Source organism: Passer domesticus, chromosome 5 (genome assembly GCF_036417665.1).
Source record: "Passer domesticus isolate bPasDom1 chromosome 5, bPasDom1.hap1, whole genome shotgun sequence".
Taxonomy (NCBI): Eukaryota; Metazoa; Chordata; class Aves; order Passeriformes; family Passeridae; genus Passer; species Passer domesticus.
Genome location: NC_087478.1, coordinates 48619462 through 48642152, shown reverse-complemented (window position 1 = coordinate 48642152; position 22691 = coordinate 48619462). Strand labels below are relative to the sequence as shown.

The 22691-nt window shown below is 50.7% G+C and overlaps 1 protein-coding gene across 2 annotated transcripts; it reads right to left on the bottom strand.

Moving 5' to 3' along the window:
* Positions 1–775: 775 nt before the first annotated feature.
* Positions 776–18408, bottom strand: CBX6 (chromobox 6). 2 transcript variants are annotated; one of them, XM_064420203.1, is made up of 5 exons: positions 18264–18408; positions 18069–18112; positions 17856–17921; positions 17581–17647; positions 776–9541 (listed from the first exon to the last, which is right to left on the bottom strand). In XM_064420203.1, exons 1-5 carry the CDS (start codon positions 18330–18332, stop codon positions 8624–8626), a joined length of 1164 nt encoding a protein of 387 aa, XP_064276273.1. In that variant the 5' UTR covers positions 18333–18408; the 3' UTR covers positions 776–8623. The 2 variants fall into 2 exon arrangements, with proteins under 2 accessions (XP_064276273.1, XP_064276272.1); XM_064420202.1 differs by having other exon boundaries at positions 776–9595; positions 18264–18405.
* Positions 18409–22691: the final 4283 nt, after the last annotated feature.

The following is a 22691-nucleotide window of genomic DNA, read 5'->3' as shown; positions in this document are numbered from 1 at the left end:
TCCTCCTGCTCCAGAAAGCACTGGGTGAGAGTTGGCTGCACTTGGTGTTCTCAAATCCAGCCAAAAGCCCACTGGCTTCTGAGCAAAACCAGGGGGCAAGGGAGGAGGGCGTGCTGGCTTTGCAAGTGTTTCCTGCAGAAGAGGCAAGGTGAGCCTGATGGCATGACATGAACGACACCTGGACTGTGCTTGGCTTTGTGGGCAGCATTCCCTGCTGCCAGCTGTGCCACCGCTGGAGCAGCCCCTGCCGTGGCTTTCCAAAACACCAACACTGCAGAAGCATCTCAAGGCAGCAGCTCTCTCCAAGGAACACCCAGCTCAGCCCAAGCTCTCCCCTCTGGGTGAGACCTCATCACACTCTCCTCAAGGGCAGCCCTGAGGGTGTTTTGGATGGAGCTGTGCCCACACTGCCCTTTCCCCGTACCCACAAGTGCTGCCTTCCTGCTCATTTCATTATTAAAAGGATGTGGGAGACCATGGGAGATTCTCCCAAGCACTTGGGAAGAGGGTGTTCAGGTTCCACTTGCTACATCTCAGCTTTCCCAAATGCTCCCTCTTCCCTTAACATTCCAGAACACTCCTTTGTCTCTTTTCAGAGCTTCTGTGTCCAGAAAGGTCTGAAGACCCAACCAGGGCTGCTCCATGGTGCCCAAGGAGGGTGCAGGTGCTTGTGTCTGACTGCAGAGCTGATCTGTGCTGGCTCAGGGCAGGCATTTCCATAGCCCTCCTCCCAAGCACCACAAGTCACAGCCCGCCCAAGGAAAACAACAACAGATTTTGGAATGTAACAATTTATTGGGGTTAATTTTTTGTTTTAATTTTTAACTCCCCATTTCTGGCATTGATACAATATTCAAGAGCAGCAGAAAGAACAAAATGTACAAGAATACAAGAGTAATTAGCACAACCCCCACCCCCAAACCTGGAGCAAACCAGTTTCTTGTAGGAAGCACCAAGGGAAGGAGTGATTCAATCACCCTTCCAGTGGCTCTGCCTCCCACCCATCCACTCTAGACAGAGTTTAGCCAGCTGGGAACTGGATTAAAAAACAAAACAAAACTGAACAAACACTATATTTAAAATGAAAATTGCAAGACAAAAAAAATAATATATAGATATACAATTCATCCGTGCACAATCCTTAAATGCTTTTTTTCAAAATAAAAAAAAATTACAAGATACATATTTAGGTTTATTTTAAATTAAAAAAAAAAAATTACCACCTTCACTTTGTATGCCAAGTGAGGGGAAATGAAGAGACAGATGGGGTGCACCAGAACTATCAGCACTTGGAGTTAGGGCTGACCTTCTCCAAGAGGAAGGAAGGGCTCTGATGCTGCCAAAGCTCAAGCACAGGCAGAATCTGAAGCACCCAAGTACCACAGAATGCAGTGGGGTCACTCGCCTGCTCCAAGTTCAGTGTTTGCAGGAAATCTGCAGCATTTGAGCCTAAGCTTGGCACAGGGGAAGGTGAAAGGAAGGAACAGATGAAGCAGGCCCCTGTCCTCCACCACCAGCAGACAACTTTCTATGCAAAAAGAAAACAAATGGGGGAAAAAAATCCCAAAGCAGAGAGTCTCCTCTATTCTTAGGGAGTGTACAAGGCTTAATGGCACAGGGGAGAAGAGGAAGGAGGACAGCACACTGAGTTGATTTGCTTGGGGGAGGTGCAGGCATGACAACTCTTTTCTAAAAAAAGTCATCACAACGATTAATTTTTTTGTTCCATTTGAGAACTTGCCCTAAGAGTCTTGCCCCCACTTTGCAGCTGGGGGCTGGAAGCAGCAGGCTCCCTCCAGGGCAGCTGAAGAGCAACCTACCTGTGCGAGAGCACCTACCTGCTGCTCTGCCCAGAGGAAAGCCCTCGGTATCCCTGGAGAGCAGGGCCAGCTGGGGGCTGCCTGGGAGCATGGGAAAGCCCCACTAGTCCTACGAGGCCCTGAAGCCCCACTAAGTGCTTTGACCCACCCAGCCGTGTTCTGGAGGTTTAACGTGAGCTCCAAGTGCTCAGCTGAACAAGGAATGAAGAAAAGAACCAGGGTCCTGCAATGGGAATTAACACTTTGCCTGCATGTCCCAGCACGCCCCTTTCCTCCCAGCAGAACATTTTCTGAACCATTGCAGAAGCTGGCACCACTCTGACTGCATCTTGCTGCAGTTGTCACCTTACTTCTTCCCTGTGCCACAGCACGCTGCCCCCTTCCCAGCTCCACCCAGCCCAGGGGCACTGAGGGCATCCTGCTCCTCCACCCCAGGGCCATCTGCCAGTGCCTGGAGGCTCTGGGCTCAAAGCACAGAGCTCAGCTGGGGTGGAAGGACCCTCACCCCAAGGACTGTGCTTTTGGATGGCCCTGGAGTCATTGCCTCCCACCACAGAGAAGGTGGAATGGACAGAAGAGCTGCTAGAGGCAGCCAACCACCACAGGACTGTATCTCCCTTCACTCCTGGAAGGAGAAATTTAGAAGAAAGAACTCAGGGCCCTGCTGCATGCCTAGAGGTGAGGCAGGTGGGACACAGGGCACCTCAGAATCACCACACAGAACACAGGAGAAGCTCCTGGTACCAAGACTGACCCTGCACAGAAAAGGGTGCAAATACCTCCAACCACATCAGTCTGACACAGGGCAATGGCAAAATGTGAGAGGAGCAGAGGATGGAAAGGCAAAGGTGAGGGTGGAGGCAGACTCCAACATCTCCTGCCATCTACACCCCCAAAAAGAAACCATACACATTGCACTCCGGGGAAGGATCTCAAAAATAGAAGTTAAAAGAAAATAAAGACACTTATTTTCTCAACCTTGGAGCATTGGTGAAATGAAGATACTTCCTGGAATTATCTGGGGAAGGAAGCACAGACAGGGAGTAGGGGATTTCTGAAGCAACCCTGAGCACTCCATCTCTGCAAACACCTGGAGAGTTGGGCTGCCAGCACCCTCAGCAGGATGGTCCCCTCCACCCCCATCCCCTTTGCATGAGGGAGACAGAGGCACAGGGCAGTGACACAGCTGGCAGAAAAACCACGGCAAGCCAAGAAGGAACAGAACTCAGGAGGCACCAGGTCCCCAACCCCAAATTAACCCTCTACAGCAGATTGCCTTCAGAGCAGAGATCAGGGAGCCTGTGCATGGGGTGGTGGGTGAGATGGGGAGAAAGGGGGGAGGAGGCTTTTTATATTCATATATTTATATATAAGAAGTAAATAAGATCCCAGCTCTTGCGTGATTATTGGGCAATTGAAAAATGCAGCAAAAGCAAGCGACATTGGAGTAAAAGGATGTGCCAGGCAAGGAGGAAAAAGTCTTGTCAGAAGGTGGGGAAGGAAGCTAAAGGGAAAATAAGCACTTAGCCAAACACGCACTCCAGGTTTGTTACACCTCCCTGGGAAGAAGGACCTGCTCCTGAGCAGCCCCACTAATGCCATGGCCTGGGGTGGGCAGAAGTATGGGCAACTCAGGACACCATCCTTCAAGCATGGCAACCTCTTTCTGCCAGGAAGTCCCCAGGGAGGTGACAATCTCCAAACACTGGGAGTTGCTGAAGCCTCCTCTACAAAGAGGGGCTGGAGAAGGGAGTGATATCCCTAGGAAGACTCAGCTCAGAGACAGCTCCTACCCAGTAAAAAGCATGATTGTGGTTGTGATTTTTTTTTTCTTCTTTTTTTTTTTTCTTTTTAAATGTGTTTATTTCACAAAATCTCCCTGGGAAGTTCAGTAAGGGGAGACACAGAGAAATGCTCCCATTCTCTTTTGAAAACAGAATTTAAGCAGTGGCTCACCACAGCTGGGCCTGCTCACCACACTATTTCTGTTTTTCATCCCCAAAGGAGCTTGTATCTCATTAGCTTCATGCCCCTCCAGTCCCATGCTGCTCACTGAGAAGAGAGCCTGAGACAGGAGGTTTCTGTTCCAAGTTGAAAGCCATGGGAAGCACAGACAGTTTGATGGGCAGAGAGAGAAGTTCCCAAGTGCAGCCCAGGCTATGGGAAGCATCGAGACATCAGGACATCAGTCATCTGCCACTGCAAAGGGCACCACAGAAGTCCAGACAAGAAAAGCTCTTCAAGCGTCCCTGCCTGCCATCTTCTGTTCAGACACCAACATCTGGTGGTTTCCCTCTTCCCTGCAGTCACTCCCACGTGCCAGATGAACACCAGAGACATCCTGGACAGGGAAGCCAGCACACAAGAGCTGCCTCCTCGCTCTGAAGGAACGTTCAGGCAACTCCTCCCCACCACCCCAAAGGAAGCTGGAGAAGAGGGCTGCCCTACTTGAGCACAGTCCTGTCAGAGTGTTCCTCTCCCCTCTCCACCCTAAAAACTTCCAGCATTTGCTGGCCTAGAGAAGAGGGTGTGTGTCCCTCAGCAACACAATCAGAGCACACAAGGCAGTGCCCTCATTTGCCTCTAGAGATCCAGCCACTGGGGAGAAGGGGTGCTGGAATACACAACAATGGGATTCAGTTTTCTGCCCTGATGTGGTGAATTCTATACATGTCACCCCCCACCTGGTATTGGAAGAAGTTTAAGAAACCTTACAGAGGAGAGGCATATCTGCTTCCCAGGAAATAAGCCCACCATGATTAATTCTGCTTGGATATAGGGGATGGAAAAGAGACAGCAACTTGGCAAGAAAGGTACATGCCAACCCCAAACGTTAGCAGCCTGCTGTGCATGCAAAGTAAGTCAACTGTTTCCACATTGATGGCCTGATCCACATTCTGTGAGAACCAGACCAGCCCTCTGAGGGCTGCTCAGCCAGAAAACCACTTGGAGACTCCACCTTAGCTCACAGGAGAGGTATGGGAGGGAAGGGAACTCACTCCAACACTTGGGAGGCAAGGACGGGAAAGGTTTGCAGACAGGGTTCCTCCAACATGCAACTTGCCTTTTCAGCTCAGAGATCTCTGCTTAGTCCTAGAATGCCTTTCCCTCCAGTTCAAGCAAGCCAAACACCATCCCAGACACACATGCTTCGATACTACAAAATACTCTTTTCTCTAAGGACCATCTAATACCACTACAGTTTGTGCAATCACTGCATTTATTATTCATTTTTAAACTCTCTCTCGCTCTCTCCCTGTAGAAATTTTTTTTAAAACTTTTCTTTTTTTATGCAAAACTAATCATTTCACTTTTTCCACTCCATCATAAAATCTCCTCTAAAAACACGACGACGAGAACAAACATGGCACAGACACAGAGAATATTTCCCTGTTTTTGTTGATTTTTTTTCCTAAGGGTTACGGGGAAAGGAAGGGGATACTTTCAAATAAACTCCTCCCTCAATTCCATGCACATTTTAAAAAGCATGGATGAATCTTCTTTCCTACCTCCATTAAGGAGCAAGGGAAAAAATTCAGAAGGAGGAGCACAGCCCACGTGAATACGAAGGTAGGTTAGTCAGCCTCAAGTGTCTTATCCACCTGAGGGAACTTGAGGCTACTGCTGCATTCAAGTTAGCAAACCTCTAACTCAAACCAGCACGGGATCCTCATTTGGGATCCAGAGGTTCAGGGTTTGGTTCCCACCTGGTGACCCTCCCAGGGAGGGATCTGTCACACAAGCAGGTGAGCTGTGTCTGCAAGCCGGATCATACTCCTTTCTTCCTCCACAAAGAGGATCTACCACACGACTTTCTCTGCTGCAACAAGTGCCCTCATCTCCTCACCGCAGGAAGAAGGTCCTTGCGGAGCATCCCTACAATGACCCACTGTTTTACTCTTCACAGACAGTTCCCTTGCTTGCCACTCTGGAGAAAGGCAAAACCCCTTCAATTAAACAATTCCTGCCCCTTGCCCCCAAAGAACACCATACAAGAGACACTGGGGAAAAGAATTCTGCCAAGCAACACATCTTGGCCAAAACACATCAAGAGTTTCCTATTAAAGTTCCCTTTTATCTCCCACTTAAACGCTTCAACACTTTTTTCAGAATCTTGATACCACAAAACAAAACACATCACCACATACACACCAAAGAGTAACTTAACAACCTAAAGTGACTGGCCGGTTTGCATCCACCCCATAAAGCAGCTCCTTTTATCTCACAGCCACAGATTAGTTCTTATTCAGAAGGGGGAGGAAAAAGAGAAGAATCTCCTCGCTATTTTCCTAAGAAAGAGCTTTTCCCTATGCCTACAAACTGCTCATCTTTGAAGCTGCAGTCAAATGGATAGGCTATGCTAACATAAGGGATTCCTGGGTGTGCCAGGCACAGGAAAGATGCGCAGAAGAAAACCCAAACAAAAAAAAACCCAAAAAACAACACCCACAAAAAATACAAGCAGGTATTAACACAGACGCGCACACAAGTCCAACAAGTTATAGAAAGCCTTAGCTTGGTGAATGGATCAGGGAAGTCTCCTTCTCCCTGCCCCTAGCTTCAGCTGTGAATGAAAGCACATCCCCGAAGAGTCCACTAAGCTCTTTAACCAAGGAAAGAAAAAGAAAGAGGTGTACCAAGGGTGGTGCTAACAGCACCTGGAATCCCCCTCAGACTGTCTGCACAGACACCCAACCACAACTGGTGTGAATTCACCGTTTCCCACAGCTTGGAATGCCACCCACTGCAAGGCAAGGTTTGTGGGGAGGGCAGCAAATATTTTATTACACCAGCCCAGGCGCTGGAGGCAGGGAATAGACACGCTCTGGGCACAAAAGCCCTAATTAAGGTCAAAAGCTGGTCTATCCCTCTACCACCCTGACAACGTCCCTTGGGCAGACAAATATTACTTCCCTCCCACAAATTGCCTCCCTTCTATCCTCTGATCACTACAACCACAAAATCACTACTGCAGGAGAGCACTCCTCAGAGTCAGCAGCTCCTAAACATCCTTGTGTGAAAGCACCAGAGGGGCCAATTCCACTTGTGTTCACCCGCCCAGGGCAGGCTTATAAGTAAATGAGCCCTGGCATGAGGAATTTTTTCCACCCTTTTCACCTCTGCAGCATGTTATGTAGAAGTGACACCCCTCTGCCCCATCCAAGGACAGGGCTGAGAGGGTGAGGCTCTCCCACCAGTTCATAAGCACCTCTTTTCCTTGCCTCAGTCCTGTGCAAGCAGAGGAAGAAAAGAGAGCAAAGGAATGGCTTCTCACCGTGAAGCTTAGGACCCACACAGAAACAGAGCAAGCCAGAAATGGCAGGCAAAAAATAGAGCTTATTTTGGATGTGAACAAAGCTGGTCAGGGAAAGAGGGAGCTGTGGAATAAACTGCAAGCTGTGGTCTTGCTCCCTCCTACTTGCTAGGGGTGAAGAGAAGGAATTTCTAGATCAGCTCACAGGAGCTTTATGGGAAGAGATCCAGCGCGCATGCATGCGATGTGAGAGAGACGGGTATTTCTTACGAGCACCTTTGGCTGACAGTTGTACGGGCTGTTTCAGATGCTGAAAAGACAGAGGGAAAACCTCTTCCAGACCACCCACCAGAGGGAGGGGAGAGCAGGAGGGGCAAAAACAAGCAGGAGGGGCAAAAACAAGCAGGAAGAACAAACAACCTGCCTTAGCATCCACTCCTCCTTCCTTGGGAAGGAGCAAGAGGAAGCAAGGAGGGCCGGGGGAAGCTTACGCACAAGGTGGGAGAGCAGCCACGTGGCTGGGGCAGCATCACGCTGTTGGCATTACCCTCCCACAGACCAAAGGATGGATGGATGCACAGCCCACTCCTGCTTCCGCCATGGAAAGACCAGAAAAAGGCATTCCATGTCCCTCTCTCCCAAACAAGTGCAAGCGATGAACATCGGGAGGAAGATATGGGCTGGAAGCAGACTCCTCTTTTCTTCCCTTTCTCCTGAGGAGCTGAACAGGTTGGAAGATGCAGGAGAAGAGGAGGGATCAGGGCACCTGAAAGCACCCATACAACTGCCAAGGTAGCACCAATAGTCAAAGGAAAGGGGAAGCCAATATGAGGCATGGGCTGCATGGGGCACCCCCCACCACCCCAGCTTTGTCTCAAGCACCTTCCAGACATGACATTTAACCTGTCCTTCTCCCCCTCACTCTGAGGGCATCTGGATCAGCAACTGCCACAAGGACAGTACAGGAGAGGGGAGATCCAGGCCACAGACCAAGAGGGGAAGGATGACTGGATGGTAGTCATGGCAAGGGGGAAACAAGAATGGAAGAGTCTGCATGCACATTGCGGGAGAAGGTCTGGAGGACATGGGCAAGGGCTCCAATCCTCTTACGTTCTTCCCTCACGGGTTTGGAGCTCCTCTTCAGTTTTTGTCAAAGACAGAAGGGGAATGAGGAAGAGCAGCACCTTCCTCACCACCTGCACAGGCACACAAACACATGCTCACTCATCCCTCAGCCCCAAAGGCTCCACTGCCCGTTGGACAACACCACATTCAAGGACAAACAACCACTCCCCAGCCCCACCACAACCCTCCCTGCCTCCTCCTAGCAGTACCAACACCCAGAACAGTGGGTGCTCCCACACCCCCACTGACACACTCCAGCCTCCAGGCAAGAGGAATTGGGCAGGAGGAAAGGAGGAGGAAGGGTGGCAGTGAGGGTAAAGGGACAGCCAAGGGGAGAAGGAGAGAACTAAGGACAGCCATTCGCACCACGACTTCTCTCAGGTAGAGCTCCCCCCACGCCCCTGGAGTGGGGGGACCTGGTTGCTCACTTGCTGCCTCCTCCACCACTGCCCGCCGCCACCTTCTCAAAATCCTCTGCATTGCAGAACTCCTTGATGGTTACAGTGAGGAGGTTGCTGGTGACATCTGTGACCACCACATTAGAGCAAGGGGACATCTCAGGACGCCAGTCGCCAGCCTCCTGCTCCGGGTCAGAAGAGGAGAGGGACAAGGAGGGAGTCTGCCCCCCACTGCACCCTCCCGAAGGAGAACGCTTGCTGGTGGCAGCCGACTCAGGTGGGATTGAGAGGTCGAGGACCTCTGACTCACGCCAGTCGGGGATGGCTGGGCTGAGGGTCTCAGGGAGCAGCTTTGGAGGGGAATCATCTGGGTCAGAGGAGGAGTGGGGAGCAGGTGATGGGCACCCAGAGGAGCTGGAGCTGGGGGCATCATAGGGGGTGGAGCCCATAATAAGCCCACAGGAGGCTGCCTGGGAGCCTTCGGCCTCCCCCTTGCCCTCCAGAGATGGGGTAGGTGCAGCAGACGGCTTATTGTAGAGCGAAAAGGTGCCAAACTTCATGTGGCGGATCTGAGTGCGCAGGACGCTCTCGCTGAACTTTTTGCTCTTGCCAATGACACGGTTTCGGGAAGGGATCTTGGGCCGAGCCAGGCCCCCGGCCCCATTGGCTGCCTTCCCACCTTTGTCAATGACTTTGAGGTTGAGGATGATGCGGCTGCGCTTGGGCTCGCGGGGTTTCACCTTACGGTTGATGATGCGGACGGTCTCCGAGAAGGGCGAGACGGGAGGACGAATGCCAGCCCCGCCGCCCACGCTCCCGCCATTCTGGGGGTCAGGGCGGGGCAGGGGGCGCCGGGACATGCGGTGGCATCGCCGGATGTCCTTCTTGAGCCGGTGCACCGCGGCGCTGGAGTGGAGCTTGGGAGAGGAGGTACTGGAACCAGGCTTGACAGAAAAGTGTACATCCCCAATGTGGAGGGCCTCCGCTTGGGCCCGAGCCTGCGGTGGTGGGGAGAAAGAAAACAAACAGGGTCAGAGCGGCAGCCTGGGCACAGCCAGATCTCAAATGAGGCACTGCTCACTTCACCCACCGGCAGCACCGTGACACATTTGTACACAACATCAATGACAAGCACAGGTACACACCTACAAACTATTGATGGCTCCAGCACAGCCCCCAGACCAGCAAAGGACCCTGTCTATATCATTTTTGGGCAGCTGATGTCTCCCTAGGCTGTACCCCTGTTGACACAAGCTTTCCCCAGGGAGAAACTGCGATTTCCCAGGCATGTCTCAGGGTTAGAGTTAATGGTTTCCAAAGCCCCCCTTGGTCATCATCAGTCAACGTGCACAACCCTCCATGGACAGCCAAAGAAGCCAGCATCATCCTAGGCACCTGAGGCTGTCAGTGCTGAGACAGCACCCAAACGTACAAAGGGATTGTCCCAGGTTCTCTACAAACTGAACACAAGATAAGAGGGAAGAGGCAGAGTAATGCCTAATGAGAATTACCTCTGAAAAGCATGGTAGAAGGGGGTCTTGAGGATGGCCTGATGGAGCTATCTTCATTAAACACAAGAAATTTAGAGATCTGATTTTTAACTAGGGTCACATGCAAGTCATTCATTCTTACTGTGCTGTGAGAGCAAGGTCCAGTGTTTAAAGCCAGAGATGAGGCCAGCTGGAATTCAAGTAAAATTTAACTGCACCTCCAAAGAAGAGACTGACTTGTCCGTTTGAGCACCACACTTATTTGAAACCTAGCACTGGACCAGCACCTGTCCAACTGCTCTGTGCCAGCCCTCCTCAAGAGCCAGGCCAGGGGAACAATATTTTTAAGCTCTTCTAGTGCCAAAAACTGCCCTGGTTCATGCACCAGACAGGAACACTTTCTGTCAACAGGAACAACAGTTTCATTGATAAGCTGGTGCTGTATGACCTGTGGGCATGGAAACCCAGAGTCTATTCTTACATCACATCTCATCAGAGCTGTTACTCGTATGGCTCATCCTTCCACCTGCACCCCAGTACCTGCCCAAGCCAACTCCCTTCCACATTCCCTCTCAGCAGTGGTGACAGGTAGAAGTCGCACAGGCCTGGAGGGGACAGGCAAGCCCCCCTGCTGTGACTGCCCATCCCGCGAGCAGCTTCCCCCACCTCGTGGGCACAGAAAGAACTGCAGAGCTAGAAGACGACAGCTGCTTTTCCTCCCCAACTTTTCCATCCCATTGCCCCTTGCACACGCCAAGATCGGGATGGCTTCTTGCCAGCTAAGAGCTTAGCACTCAACTCCATCTCCTTTGTCACCCTGCAGGCTGTGCCTCCTACCAGAGAAATGCCTGGGGAAAAAAATGTGCGTGTAAAGGCAGTGATCTAACAGATCTAAGCGAGGGGCCCAGCCAGCCCCTGCACAAAAAGCTCAAAGTCCTGGCTCTACAGCTCCAGAGCTTTGCTGTTAGCCAGAGCCCCTCTTCTCCCACAGAGATACCCATGGGAACCACAGAAGATCTTCAATGAGCAAAGAACGGAGACGTGAAGACATTTTGTTCCTCTCTCGACTCACACTGGATGATCACAGCCTTCAGTACTACTTGTATTCTGGCTTTAAAAGGACTGCAAAAATGAGCCTCCTTCTCTGACTGTACAAAAAAACACAAAAAGGCTCATCCTGACTGGGGACCTAGACTCTCTGCTAGCTGACTGACAAAGAAACAGACAAGTTAGCACAACCCCAAGGCAGGCACAGACACTCTGCACATTAACAGGGCTGTTTCCATCTAGGTAAAGGGAAGTGTTCCCGGCACACACAAACCCCAACACTTTTTCTGCTGTAGCAAAAAGCTTCCCAATGTCCATCTAGTTACTCTTTGCTCAGCCTCGTGTGTTACTCCATGCCCCAAACTGTTGAGAAAATATGACACAGTTCCTGTCACAGGCATAGTACAGGCCTGAGCACAGCAGCAGCACCAGATTAACTCCCTGCACCACACATCAAGTCTCCCCCTCCGATCTCATCAATACACAACTTGGAGACACTGCAGACCTGGTCAGGGGGTCACAGGCACAGGAAAATGCACATTTGGGCTGTGCTTACCCCATTTCTTCATGGGTCCCTCCAAAGCAGATGGCAGACACAAGGACAAACTAAAGTTTGCTTTCTGACATTACATACCAGCACAGCCTAATTAACAAATTCATTCCTTTTCATCCTGCTCCACACCACAGCCAGCCCTTCCAGCATTGCTGTGCTTGTGCTTTGGGTTTCTTACCAGTTTACCACTGCTGAGCCGAGAGCAAAATGCAACACAACATCCCATTCCAAAATACAGGACAGGGAAGCCAGAAGAGGTTACAGACAGATGCATCACTGAAAATCCTTCTGCAGCTTCTGTGGATGGACACAGGTATCCTTCAGTGCCTCTCCCATTGCCAACACTGTACATCTTTCAGATTAATTGCCTAGCCCACAATCATGCCTTCGAGTGAGGAGTTCTGCCCCCTCTGTGCCATTCTGCTCCAAGTGAAATCTAATTGCCACCTTCCAGCAGCACCACCTCCATCACCCAGGAAAGAAGGCAGCTTCCCAGAAATGTGGGGGAAGCAGTCATAAACAGCCTCAGTTTCCTTATACACCCCAAAAATTCCTGAACAAAGTTTCCTATCAGCCACATTAAACAAAGTGATAATGCTGGGATGGTTACTACCTGGCCACTTCCACAGCGCTGCTGCTTTTACCTTCTCCTCCTGTACACCAAAATCAGCTTCTCTTTGTTTTCACAGAGACCTGTCTTAGTTTTGTGCTTGCCCAGCAGCCACTGTAGAGCCCTGGTAGATGGCTTGGACTTTTCCAGTGTGCCAGAAGCAGTAGGTCTCATTTATGTGCTATGTGTCTGCGTTTCCAGTTACTCCTGGGACACTTTCTCAAGGCTGAAGCTGTTTCTAACTCATGTTTCAGCTATCTGCCTTTATTAAATTCCAGCTTCAGTAGTGTCCAGGTGGTCTACAGACAGCATTGATACTTTGGTCAGATTACTAAGAGAGAGGGTGAGTTAGGGCCCAACAGTCCTTCCCTGCTGCTACACTGCTATCCCCAGTGACCAGCTTCAATGCAAGTTCCAAAGAGCATTATGCAAATATTCAGCTTACCTTGAGATTGTTTTTCCAGGTAAGGTTTCAAGAAAAATCGTATCAGATGCTTTATCTAAGACCAGCCCCCAGAGCTTTCTCACTTGGAAAGCTCAGTGTTCCTACCACAGGATCAGGTTTATTCAGGCATCACCTACATGAACTCGTCCCTTCACTGCAGAGGACAGCACAGAGGCTCTTCTTCCCCTGCTTCCAACTTTAGATTAAGTAACTTGCTACCTTTGGTTTGGAGAAGACTCAGCATTCAGTTTTATCTGTTGGAAATGCACTTCTCCCTGCTCTGGATCCATTCCTCGATCACATTCACAAGGCATATGAGGATAAGGTCTTTGAAAAACAAACCTGCTGAATCCTTTCAGCTGTGTCACCACAGTTTGCTCCTCGGCTCACAAATTTTCCACACAGAAACTACCTCTCTAGGTTTTGCTGCTTTCACCAGCAGGATGTGCTCACTGCTGAAGAGGTACTCAGCATGTATATGAAGCAATTCACTCTCTGCTTACAGCTCAGCCTACATCAGGATGCAGTTGCTGGAAGCTTGCTGCAGTGCTCTGTCATGAGAGCAAGCCAATTGCTGGGATTGCTTCCCTTCCCCCTCTTCCCGTCTGGGATACGTATCACCTTTATTTATCTTGTACAGCTCTCCCTCACTGCCCCTGGGAACCAGAGTATCTCCCCCATTCCCTACTATTTCTGAAGAAGTGTCCCTCGAGGCCCAGCAAGCATATTTGTTCATTCATTCCCTTAACGCACTGAGGCACACAAGCACGTACACAGACACGTGCTTAGAAAGGCCTCTCTTACCTGATTTATATCAAAATCTCTATGATTTGGAAGAAAAAAACAAACCAAAGACTGTGTAAGGCAATGGATTTCTAGAGAATTATTTAAAAATCTTGCCAATTCCAGTAGTGCTGCTGCACCATAGTAGCACTACTCTCTCATAAATTACTGGCTCTGCTTTGTCTTTTATTCTCCACCTGCATTCCCACAGTCTTTGCTCCCAACAGCATTTGCAAGAGCTCTTCTTTCCCCTTTTTTGGCTGCCATTCTGCCTTTTTATCACCCTCTTTCTTCTGCAGTCTTCTAAGTGACAAGGCAAAAGCAAGACAGTTCATAGCACAGTTCTCCCAAGCAACACTGCCATAAACTAAAGTTTCCCTCTGGATTGGGAACAAAATGCTACAAAAGGGGAACGGCCTGTTTTCAAATTACTCAGGATAATTTACGAACAGGGAGGAGATCAAAAGAAACCCAATTCCAGCTTTGGAGTTCAAGAGAGGGCGAAAGGACAGAGCACCATGCTGCTCAGCCCCTTCTTCCCCCACTCTCCTACTCAGAATCCCTTTACCCTTGTTCTCCCTTACTTCTTCCTTCCCATTAACCTTCTTCACTCCTGTCACCTTGGTATTTATGGCCACCCCAACCAGGGGTCTTTGCCAGCCACCCACTGAGCTTGCAGATTGGGCTCTGTCGCTGAATAGCACTTGCTAGACTTTATTAGATGAGTTGGTGAGGTTTGCATTCCACACTGAGGAGTGCCTAGAGAAAAAAGTGAAATAAAAAGAGCAAATCGAGCAGGAGAAAAAGAGGAAGACCACTACAGCATGTGCTATGTCCCTTTCTAACCTCACACCAGCATCCATGCTGAAGGGCCTGTCCTCAAGGATGACTTCTGCCAGACACCTGAAGAGCCTTACATACAGTGCTGCCCATTTCACACTAAGAACTTCACTTCCTATCTGCTCAGCACAGGGCTGCAGCACACCAGCAGCCTCCCAAGAATCACAGCCTCCTGCCAAGCCTGAGCTCAGCTGTGGGAAAGTTTGCCCCTAGCATGCAAAGGATAAAGACCCATTTCCTGCCCAAAACTTTGCAGTTGAAGTTCGCAGGGGTTCCTTTCAACACCGGCCATCTTGATAGCAAATATCACAAAGCCTGGACTGTGATGTGCCTCTGCAGTCTGATCGAAAGGGCAAGTGTTAGACAGCTCTCAGAAACAGGAGCCCGGCTTACAAAGGCAGCAGGTGGTCAAAGATGCAGCTTTTCAAAGCTTTTCCAAAGGCGTGGGCCACTAACCTGCTGGAATGCTTTCTGCAAATCCCCCTGGGTGCCTATCTGCAACTTTTGAGAACTAATCCCAGGATAAACCTAGTCCCAGCTGCAAGCTAAAACACCCACACAAGCCAAGGGACTGAGTGACGTATCAGGGCACTTATTTTGATGCCATTCTGGAGACTCAGAAGCCTAGGTTTAAGCACCGATACACATGAAAAATCCTAGCAAGCCACGAAGTCAAGGGCAGACTACTCTATCAAAGCAGTCCTAGGCCAGATTTCTGCTTAAACATCATTGCATCCAGGCCTAATCTGTTCAGTTAACAGATCAAAAAGAATATTGTTCTAACTGCCAACTCCAAATACTCCCTCTGGGATACAAGAATCAAATTTCTTCCCCTGCTTCCGAAATTCTCACTGGCAAGAGATTCTGCAGCTGAAAGAACTGAAAATACTGTTAGTAATGCACGAGGCAGAGCCCAATCCCACTCCTCCCACAGTGGAACTGGCGCTGCGGGGCTGGAAGAGGTCAAATGTGCATCTTCAGGGGTCAGAAAAGCTGGGTTACAACCCTCTCGCTGTCTCTGTCGTAACTCTAGCCGCAGTTGTGTCGATTGTGGTTTGCCTGAAGAGAGCTCAAACAAGTTCAGATGGGGCTGGCTCAGGCAGAGTTACTGCTCGCTGCCTGGTCTGGGGTGTTATTTTTAGGGCAGGATCCGAAGTGGCAGAGGAACAGCAAGTCAGAGCACTAACAGTTCCACCAGCTCTGTTTCCCAGAGGTGCAAACCAAGCGGCAGTGGCAGCGCTCTGCCCTGCCAGCCTCTCCCACAACGTGGAACCAGCCCTCAGGAGAGCTGATCTCGCTCCCTACCACGAGTCAGCTTCTACAAAGTACCAAGCCAGCTCTGCAAACCTACAGGTTTGCATTACCATTGCAGGAGCTGGCAGGAGGAAGATGTGCCACAGAAACGTGTCACGGATGTGATTCAAAGGATGCTGAATAATTCACGTTAAGTTTAGGGGAGTTTTAAAGGGTAAGGGGAAAAGAGAAGCAATGAGTGGGTTTTGAGTTCGGGGGTTGGTTTTGGTTTTTTAAATGAGTGAGAATGAGTAATTTTTTTTTTTAAATGAGTGATATGGCAATAGATATGGCCATATCACATTCAGAATCAAAAAATAAAAGAAAGTGATTACACATAGCATAGTCACTGCTCTACAGCTCTGAACAGTGTCAGGTGTTACAAATACCAGTATTTTTTAATGCAGGAAGAGGACTATTTCAAGCTGGTGATTTTCCCTTCAAGTGTTCCTTTGCATTGTTGAAAATTTAAACACAAGAGTTACATTTAATGCATGACTGCCACGAAGAGGAAAGCCAACTAGTCTGTGTTCCCTCAGTACAGCATAAGGAGTAGTACATATCAGACACGTTTGTAATTTTCAGGCTACAGATACAGAACACTGTTAGCAGAAAAACAGGCGAGTGGGGAGGACAGGACAGTTCCATCAGCAGGCCTTCCCAAGGATTACCACGGTCCCCTGGGTTTCATGCAGAGCATCAGAATACGCCTGTTCCTGCATTTCTTCTGTGTGCTTCATTAGGGCCTCTCACAGCAGAGAAGAGGTGACACCCTACCCCTCACTGCGCTTTCCGGTGCTCATGCAGTTAAAAGTGCTGTGCTGACTGGAGTAAAGCTCCTACTGCTGCCAGGCAAAGGGAAGTATTAACCTGTTTCACAGATGGGGAAACACGCACAAAGCCTGAGTGACTTGCCCAAAGCCACAGGATGACTTGGTGATAGTGATGCCTTACTACAGGATCCACACTGGCTGTTCCAGGGCTTCCTATCAGAATAAAACCAGAGGAGCTCCAGACTTGCTCATCTCTCTAAACTGTACAAAGGTGTGTTCTTTCTATGCTCATTTGAAGCCTGAGATTGTGACAGCTGGAAAGGAAGGGGAGGGAAGGGGAACCGAGCAAGGCATTTAATCTGTAAACTAATAAATTCACAGAGCTCACGTAACAGTCATGCAGCTACCAGAGTTCTTAATTAAAAAAAAAAAAAAGGTAAAAAGACAGGGCAAGTAGGCCTGCACTAGGGACTACCTTCCTTGCTCTTCTCTGCAAGCAAACAGAGATGCTACGACATCTTGCAGAGATGCTGAGTCCATCAGAAAGGAACTGGAAACTTCAGCTGCCTTCCTATGCAGAGGTGAAACACTCCTCCTCCTCCTCTTCCCAGCCACCCCCCCACCCTCTGCAAAAGCAAAACAAGCCTGCAGCTTACAGATCAAAGCATGAACCCTTCATGAAACTCCCGTGGAGCACCTACATCCTCAAATGCAATCAGAGGAGCACAAGTGGCAGTGGGATTCCCGCCTCTGCTGCCTGACCGCTCAGCACGCCGCTGAGTTGCAGGGCATTGATGGAACAGCCTGCTGAAGGAAGAGGGAACAAGACTGGCTAGCTCTCCACTGCGGCAACAGAAGGCCAGGAGAAGGAGAGGATATTGGAAAAAGAGACTGCAGGCTCACCACGCACATCTGCGTGTGCTGACCGTCCTGCTGAGGCACCCGTCGCACGCACACGCGCTCTCCCCTCGCACGCTGCTGCGCCTCTGCCCACCCCCCCTTTCCTGTCGGGTTTTCCCCGCGCTCCCAGAGCCAGGCATCAGGCACAAGTCACTTGAAAGTCCAGTCCTTCAAGGGCACGCACCAGCAAGGTTTGAGATTTTTTTTTTTTTTTTTTTGCTAGGCCTAAGTTATTTAAATAAGAGTTACCTTCAGCAGAAAAGTTTTAGGTTTAGGTCCTCTCTTCTTGGGCCCGTACAGCTCACGTTCTCGTTCCCTTTAGGGAATCAAATTTTTCAAGAAGTTAAAACTTTTCCCAAAGGGAAAAACAGAAGCATACAAGTTCAAGGAGGAAAAAAAAAAGAAAAAGAGGGGAAAAAAAAAAAAAAGAAAAGGAACGTCTGGACGCTGTTTCCCGCTCGCCCACCCAAAGTCAAACCTGCGGCTGCAGCCCCCCCAGCCCAGGGTGGGGGATGAACACTCACTTCTGCTCGAAGGCGGCGATGAGGCGCGAGTCCAGGATGTTCTCCTCGGGTTCCCAGGTGCTGTACCTGCCGGGGCGGGAGCAGCGGAGGGGACAAGCGAAGCGATTAGCGCCCAAATCCCCCCGCAGCCGCACACACAGATGCCTCCCCCTCCATCCCGCTCCACCCCATCCCATGCCCCCCATCCCCGCAGCCCGGGCGGGATACACTCACTTGATGGCCCAGCCTTTCCATTTCACCAGGTACTCGATGCGCCCCTGCAACACACGGGGGAGAAGAGGGGGGGCGGAGGGGGGGGGGGGTGTGAGGCGGGGGCCCGGCGGGCGGGCCAGCGGCGAGGCCGGAGCCCGGCAGCAAGGACCGAGGTTGGGGGGGGGTCCCGCAGCCCCGGCGGGGGCGGCCCCTCACCTTTCGGATGCGGCGCTTGATGATGGACTCGGCGGCGAAGACGCGCTCCCCCACTGCAGACAGCTCCATCTTGCTGCTCCCCCTCAGCGGCGGCGGCGGCGCCCACAGCCCATAATAATCCCGCCCGCCCGCGCGCGCCGCCCCGCCCCCTGCCCCCGGCCCCGCCCTCCTCGTGCCGCCGCCGGCTCGCGCACGCCCGCGCGCCCCCTCCCGCCACGGCCGCGCGTGACCCGCCCCCCCCGTGGCTGAGGGCCCTTAAAGGGGCCGCGCCTCAGCGGGCGGGGGGCTCGGGGCCGCGGGCCTGTGGGGCGGCTGCGCTCCGCGGAGAGCAGCGGATCCCGCCCGGCACATCCCCGGCATGGCGGCGGTATTGCCCCTTCCCGCCCGAACGGGGCTTTTTTTTTTTTTTTTTTTTTTTTTTTTTTTTACTTAAAACAATGGCGGCAGCCTCTTCTTCCCCCGCTGCAGATGCACCGTCACCGCCTCTCGCCTGCGAGGAAGCAGGCAGCCCTGCAGCACGGACCGAGGCAAAAACTAGCAATAAAGGCCCCTTCAATATTTTCTTTCCTTTTTCTGTGTTTTATTCCGTTTAGCTGGTGTGAGTGTGTGCCAGTATTGGGTACGATTTTTGAGCCAGTGTAAGGTACTGCGAGGTAAATGGGCCAACCACGCTACATAAACCTGTAAGGAAACCAGAAAAATGTTAAGTCACTTAGAGGAATTCCCTGCCCTGACTATTACTGCAAACCCCTGATTAATTTGCAGCATGCTTGACACTCTTGCATGTGCTAAAAGACAAAAATCTCAGTCAAGAATCGTTCTGTGTGATTCAAAGTGGAAGCTCTGAGCCCTGCAGGTGTTTTGGTGTGGAACGCAGGGTCCACCCTTACCTGGGGGACCTAATGTGGCCCCTTCTGCTTTCTCACCTGGGTTTGGGGTGAGGAGGCTGTGCAGTTCAGACACCCTCTGGAAAAAGTGTGATGAGGGCTAGAGGGAATGGTTGTCCTGCATTTGCTGCTCCTTCCAAACCCACCGTGACCGGCAAGAGCCCTGGAATCCCTCTGCTACTGCCCCTCACAGCCCCTGTGGCCACGCTAACCCTTTCTACATCTGCACTCACATTCCCTTTCCACCTCTTGCTCAGGGGTTTCATCCAGAAGGAGGGAATTCTGGAAACGGCTATAATATCAGTTCTAGTAAGGATGGATTTCCCAAAGTCAAGGCAGGCAGGTAACATTCAAAAATGAATGTTTTCCTCACGACCTGTGATTCAGGCAAGATCTGTCAGAGTGTTTTTTTTCTTTTTCACCTTAGCAGCTGAAATATTGCAGCCAACACAAGCTCTCTGCCTGGAGGAAAAGGGGCTCAGGAGAGGACGTGCTCCCCACTGCCATGTCCCCATTTGCAGTGGGGTTAGTGGAGAGGTTGCTGGATGCTGATGGAGACAATCACACAGACCCCAGGTCAGGACATGTGACAAATTCAGTGTTTCTGTGGTCAGGGACTGAAACACAGCGTGCTTCATCACTGATAATTCTGCATTTAGGTCATACCCCTCACTTTGAGAACAGGCTCTAAGAGGCCCTTTCTCAGGTGTTGGCATCACAGGCCAGGCAAGAACAAAAGTCCAAGACTCTCACCTAGAGTGGGTCAAGTCCTTCTGGACTGCCCTTTTTCTCTAGACACCACCTTCTTTTAGTCTCAGTTCTTCATATGCTTAAAGGTGACTCCAAAAGAGTAAGTCCATCACACCCGTTGCATTTTGCTTTTCACTTTTTTAACTTTGCACATTAAGTGTTCATTAACACCATCCATGTTTAAATTAGCGATTGTTAGTGTTCACTTTGTTTAAACAACTCCTTTTACATTTGTTGCTGAGTGTCAAGCAACTGAGCTTTCAACCAGCAGCATCATTCACCCTCAAAAGCAGGCATCCCTAAACCAAAAGGGAGAAAAGTCCTTACGTAGCTACACAAACACATGTGCAGCAACCAAGACTGGTGGCCTTGTCCCAAAACAGATGTGTGGGTCACAAATAGCACAGCCTGCCTCAGGACAGGAGCAAGAGGCACCGTGATCCACGGACCAGAAGGGGCAGCAGCTTTTTCAGAGAGCTCCATGTGCTCTTTCTAGTTATTTTCTCTTTCCACCTGTCAGCAGAACCTTCTTTCCAGCCACAGTCACTGCTCAAATCACTGCGAGCTGCCATTGCACAGGTATGGCCTAGCACTTTCATCTGCCTTGTACTCTCACAAAGCAAAATAGTAGCAGAATATCCAGCTGTTCAGGGCATTGTTGGGCATTCCCTTTGTTTCATTCACATTTCTAGTAAAATGCTTTAAAAAAATCCCAACCCACCTGGGAAGACAGCCCTCCCTGAACAAGCTATTGTTCACTACAGACACTGAAATAAAATATTTTTCTTGCAACTCGCTGCCTGCAAAACACTGTAGCACTTCTTACTAGGAAGTCAGTGCCTGGAAGCAATGAGCTTTAGGAGAGCAACAAGATCTTTCACATCAAAACCCCTGATCAGCTGTGTAGGGGCACGGGGGACAGCAGCAGATGCGAGAGAATTTTTGTGTGTTTTTGAAATGACACTTAATAATGGGAACTCACCTGCTCAAAGTCAGTAGCTGCCTCCAAGATCATTTTTTTTGGACCTGGCAGGAGTAGCAGCACTTATCTCCAGGAGAAAAGCTCCAAGGGTTCATCAACTGATTCTGCTGCTCTTCACTCCAGCGAGATCACGGTTAGGAGCAGCAGATTTTGGAAAGCAAATGGTCAGTCCCTCACCTACACTAGGAAGAGCTGCACACAGCCTGGCCCCTCAAGCCAGCGCCGTGTACATTTCCAAGCAAACCCTTGGCACTGTGGGCATCCAGGTGAACGTGTGCTGGGATTTCCCTGCTGCAGCTCTGAAGCACACACAAGCAAAGGCAGGTCCCCTGGGGCTGACCCTGCACAGCAGCTACGGCTGGCTCAGCGTGGCCCAAGCAGTGGCCACAACAACCCAGTAACTTTTTGGTGCAGCAGAAAGAGAAGGGCCATGGGGTTTGTGCTGTGCCTACACCAGTGGGATGCTATGACATCCCTGGGGCTGGCCTAGGAGTTCCCAAAGCAGGCCCAGCAGCCCAGGCTGCCGCTGGCTCAGGATGATTACACAAGTCCCCCAGATTTCTTCATTCTTGTTTCAAAAGCAGTCGCTCGGCAAGCAAAATGCTGTGAAGAGCAGGGAAGCTGTGTGGCACTGAACAGACAGTGACTGCCATCACAGGGGTCACACAGGCTGCATTTCACTTTCTGCTTCTCAGAGAACATCGAACTGCTCAACCCTTGTGGTTTCCCCTTTCGCCAAGTGCCCTTGTTCTCAGGCATCCAATGGGGAGAGCCATGCAAGGAAAGTCGGCTGCACTGCAAGGAACAGAGGGGCAGCATAGCAACAGATTATTAAAAAAAGGACTGCCCAGATTAACCTTTAATCCAGCCAACACATGCATGCAAAAGGACAAGCTGTTTCTAGTACCAGCCAGCCTCTGCAGCTTTGGCAGAGGTAGGAAGACACAATCTCCAGAGCAGGCTTTCCCGGAACTCTGCACTGCAGTTTCTTACAACTTCACCTGACCCACTAGCTGCTGCCAGAAAGTAAGTGGCTGGCTGGAGTCCTGCTCTGATGCCATCACTCAAGTCCAGCTTCCCTGGCTCAAGGCAAGCATGCTGACGGCCCTTTGGTAACACAGGCAAGACCTAACCACACTGCCTTGAGCCAGGACTGACTCAGGAAACTCACCCCATCCCCCTCTGCTTTTGCTCCACTTGTTTTTGTGATTGATGCCATAGCTGCATTCAGGTGCAGGGCTCACCCTCACATTACATCTATTAGAGGTATCTCAGACAGCCCCCTTCTCTTGGCCAGGTACCTTGATAAACACCTGGCCTCCCCCTCCACAGGGGATGCAGTGGGACACACCTTGAAGGAGCAAACCAGGCACCCAAGTGAGCTAAATAACATTTGGGATTTCCTCCGTGCACTATCAGCAGTTCCAGGACTCGAGCTCCTTGGCTAATTGGCTTATTGCTTCTGAGGTGAACTGGGGGCCAAACTGTACCCAGGAGCAGCTGTGCTCCTAAAGAGGTCCCTGGAAGCCTTGCTGGCCAAACCATTGGAGGCTTTGGCTTGGAGAGAACTGCTGTCCTGCTGGCAAGCACTGCAGAGCATGCTTGGCAACCCAGGCCTCACCTCAGACTTTCTGCATTCCAATGAGATGCGGGATATGGGGCCCACCAGCACTCTCCTGGTGCTGGCAGAGCTGTCCTGGCACTGCAGTCTCATGCAAGGATGTAGAGAACTCCCTAAACCCACAGCAACAGCCACCCTGCCATCAGTGCTCTCCTCTTCAAATTATACTCCATCAAAGACCAATCATC

What these genes read in the sequence shown, in the direction of transcription:
- CBX6 (XM_064420202.1), bottom strand. Translation starts at nt 18,332, where the DNA reads ATGGAGCTGTCTGCAGTGGGGGAGCGCGTCTTCGCCGCCGAGTCCATC. An exon ending in TGGAAAGGCTGGGCCATCAA is followed by an intron (nt 17,922 to 18,068) that starts GTGAGTGTATCC and finishes CCGCCCCGGCAG; the next exon opens with GTACAGCACCTGGGAACCCG. An exon ending in CTAAAACTTTTCTGCTGAAG is followed by an intron (nt 9,596 to 17,580) that starts GTAACTCTTATT and finishes CCACCACCGCAG; the next exon opens with GCTCGGGCCCAAGCGGAGGC.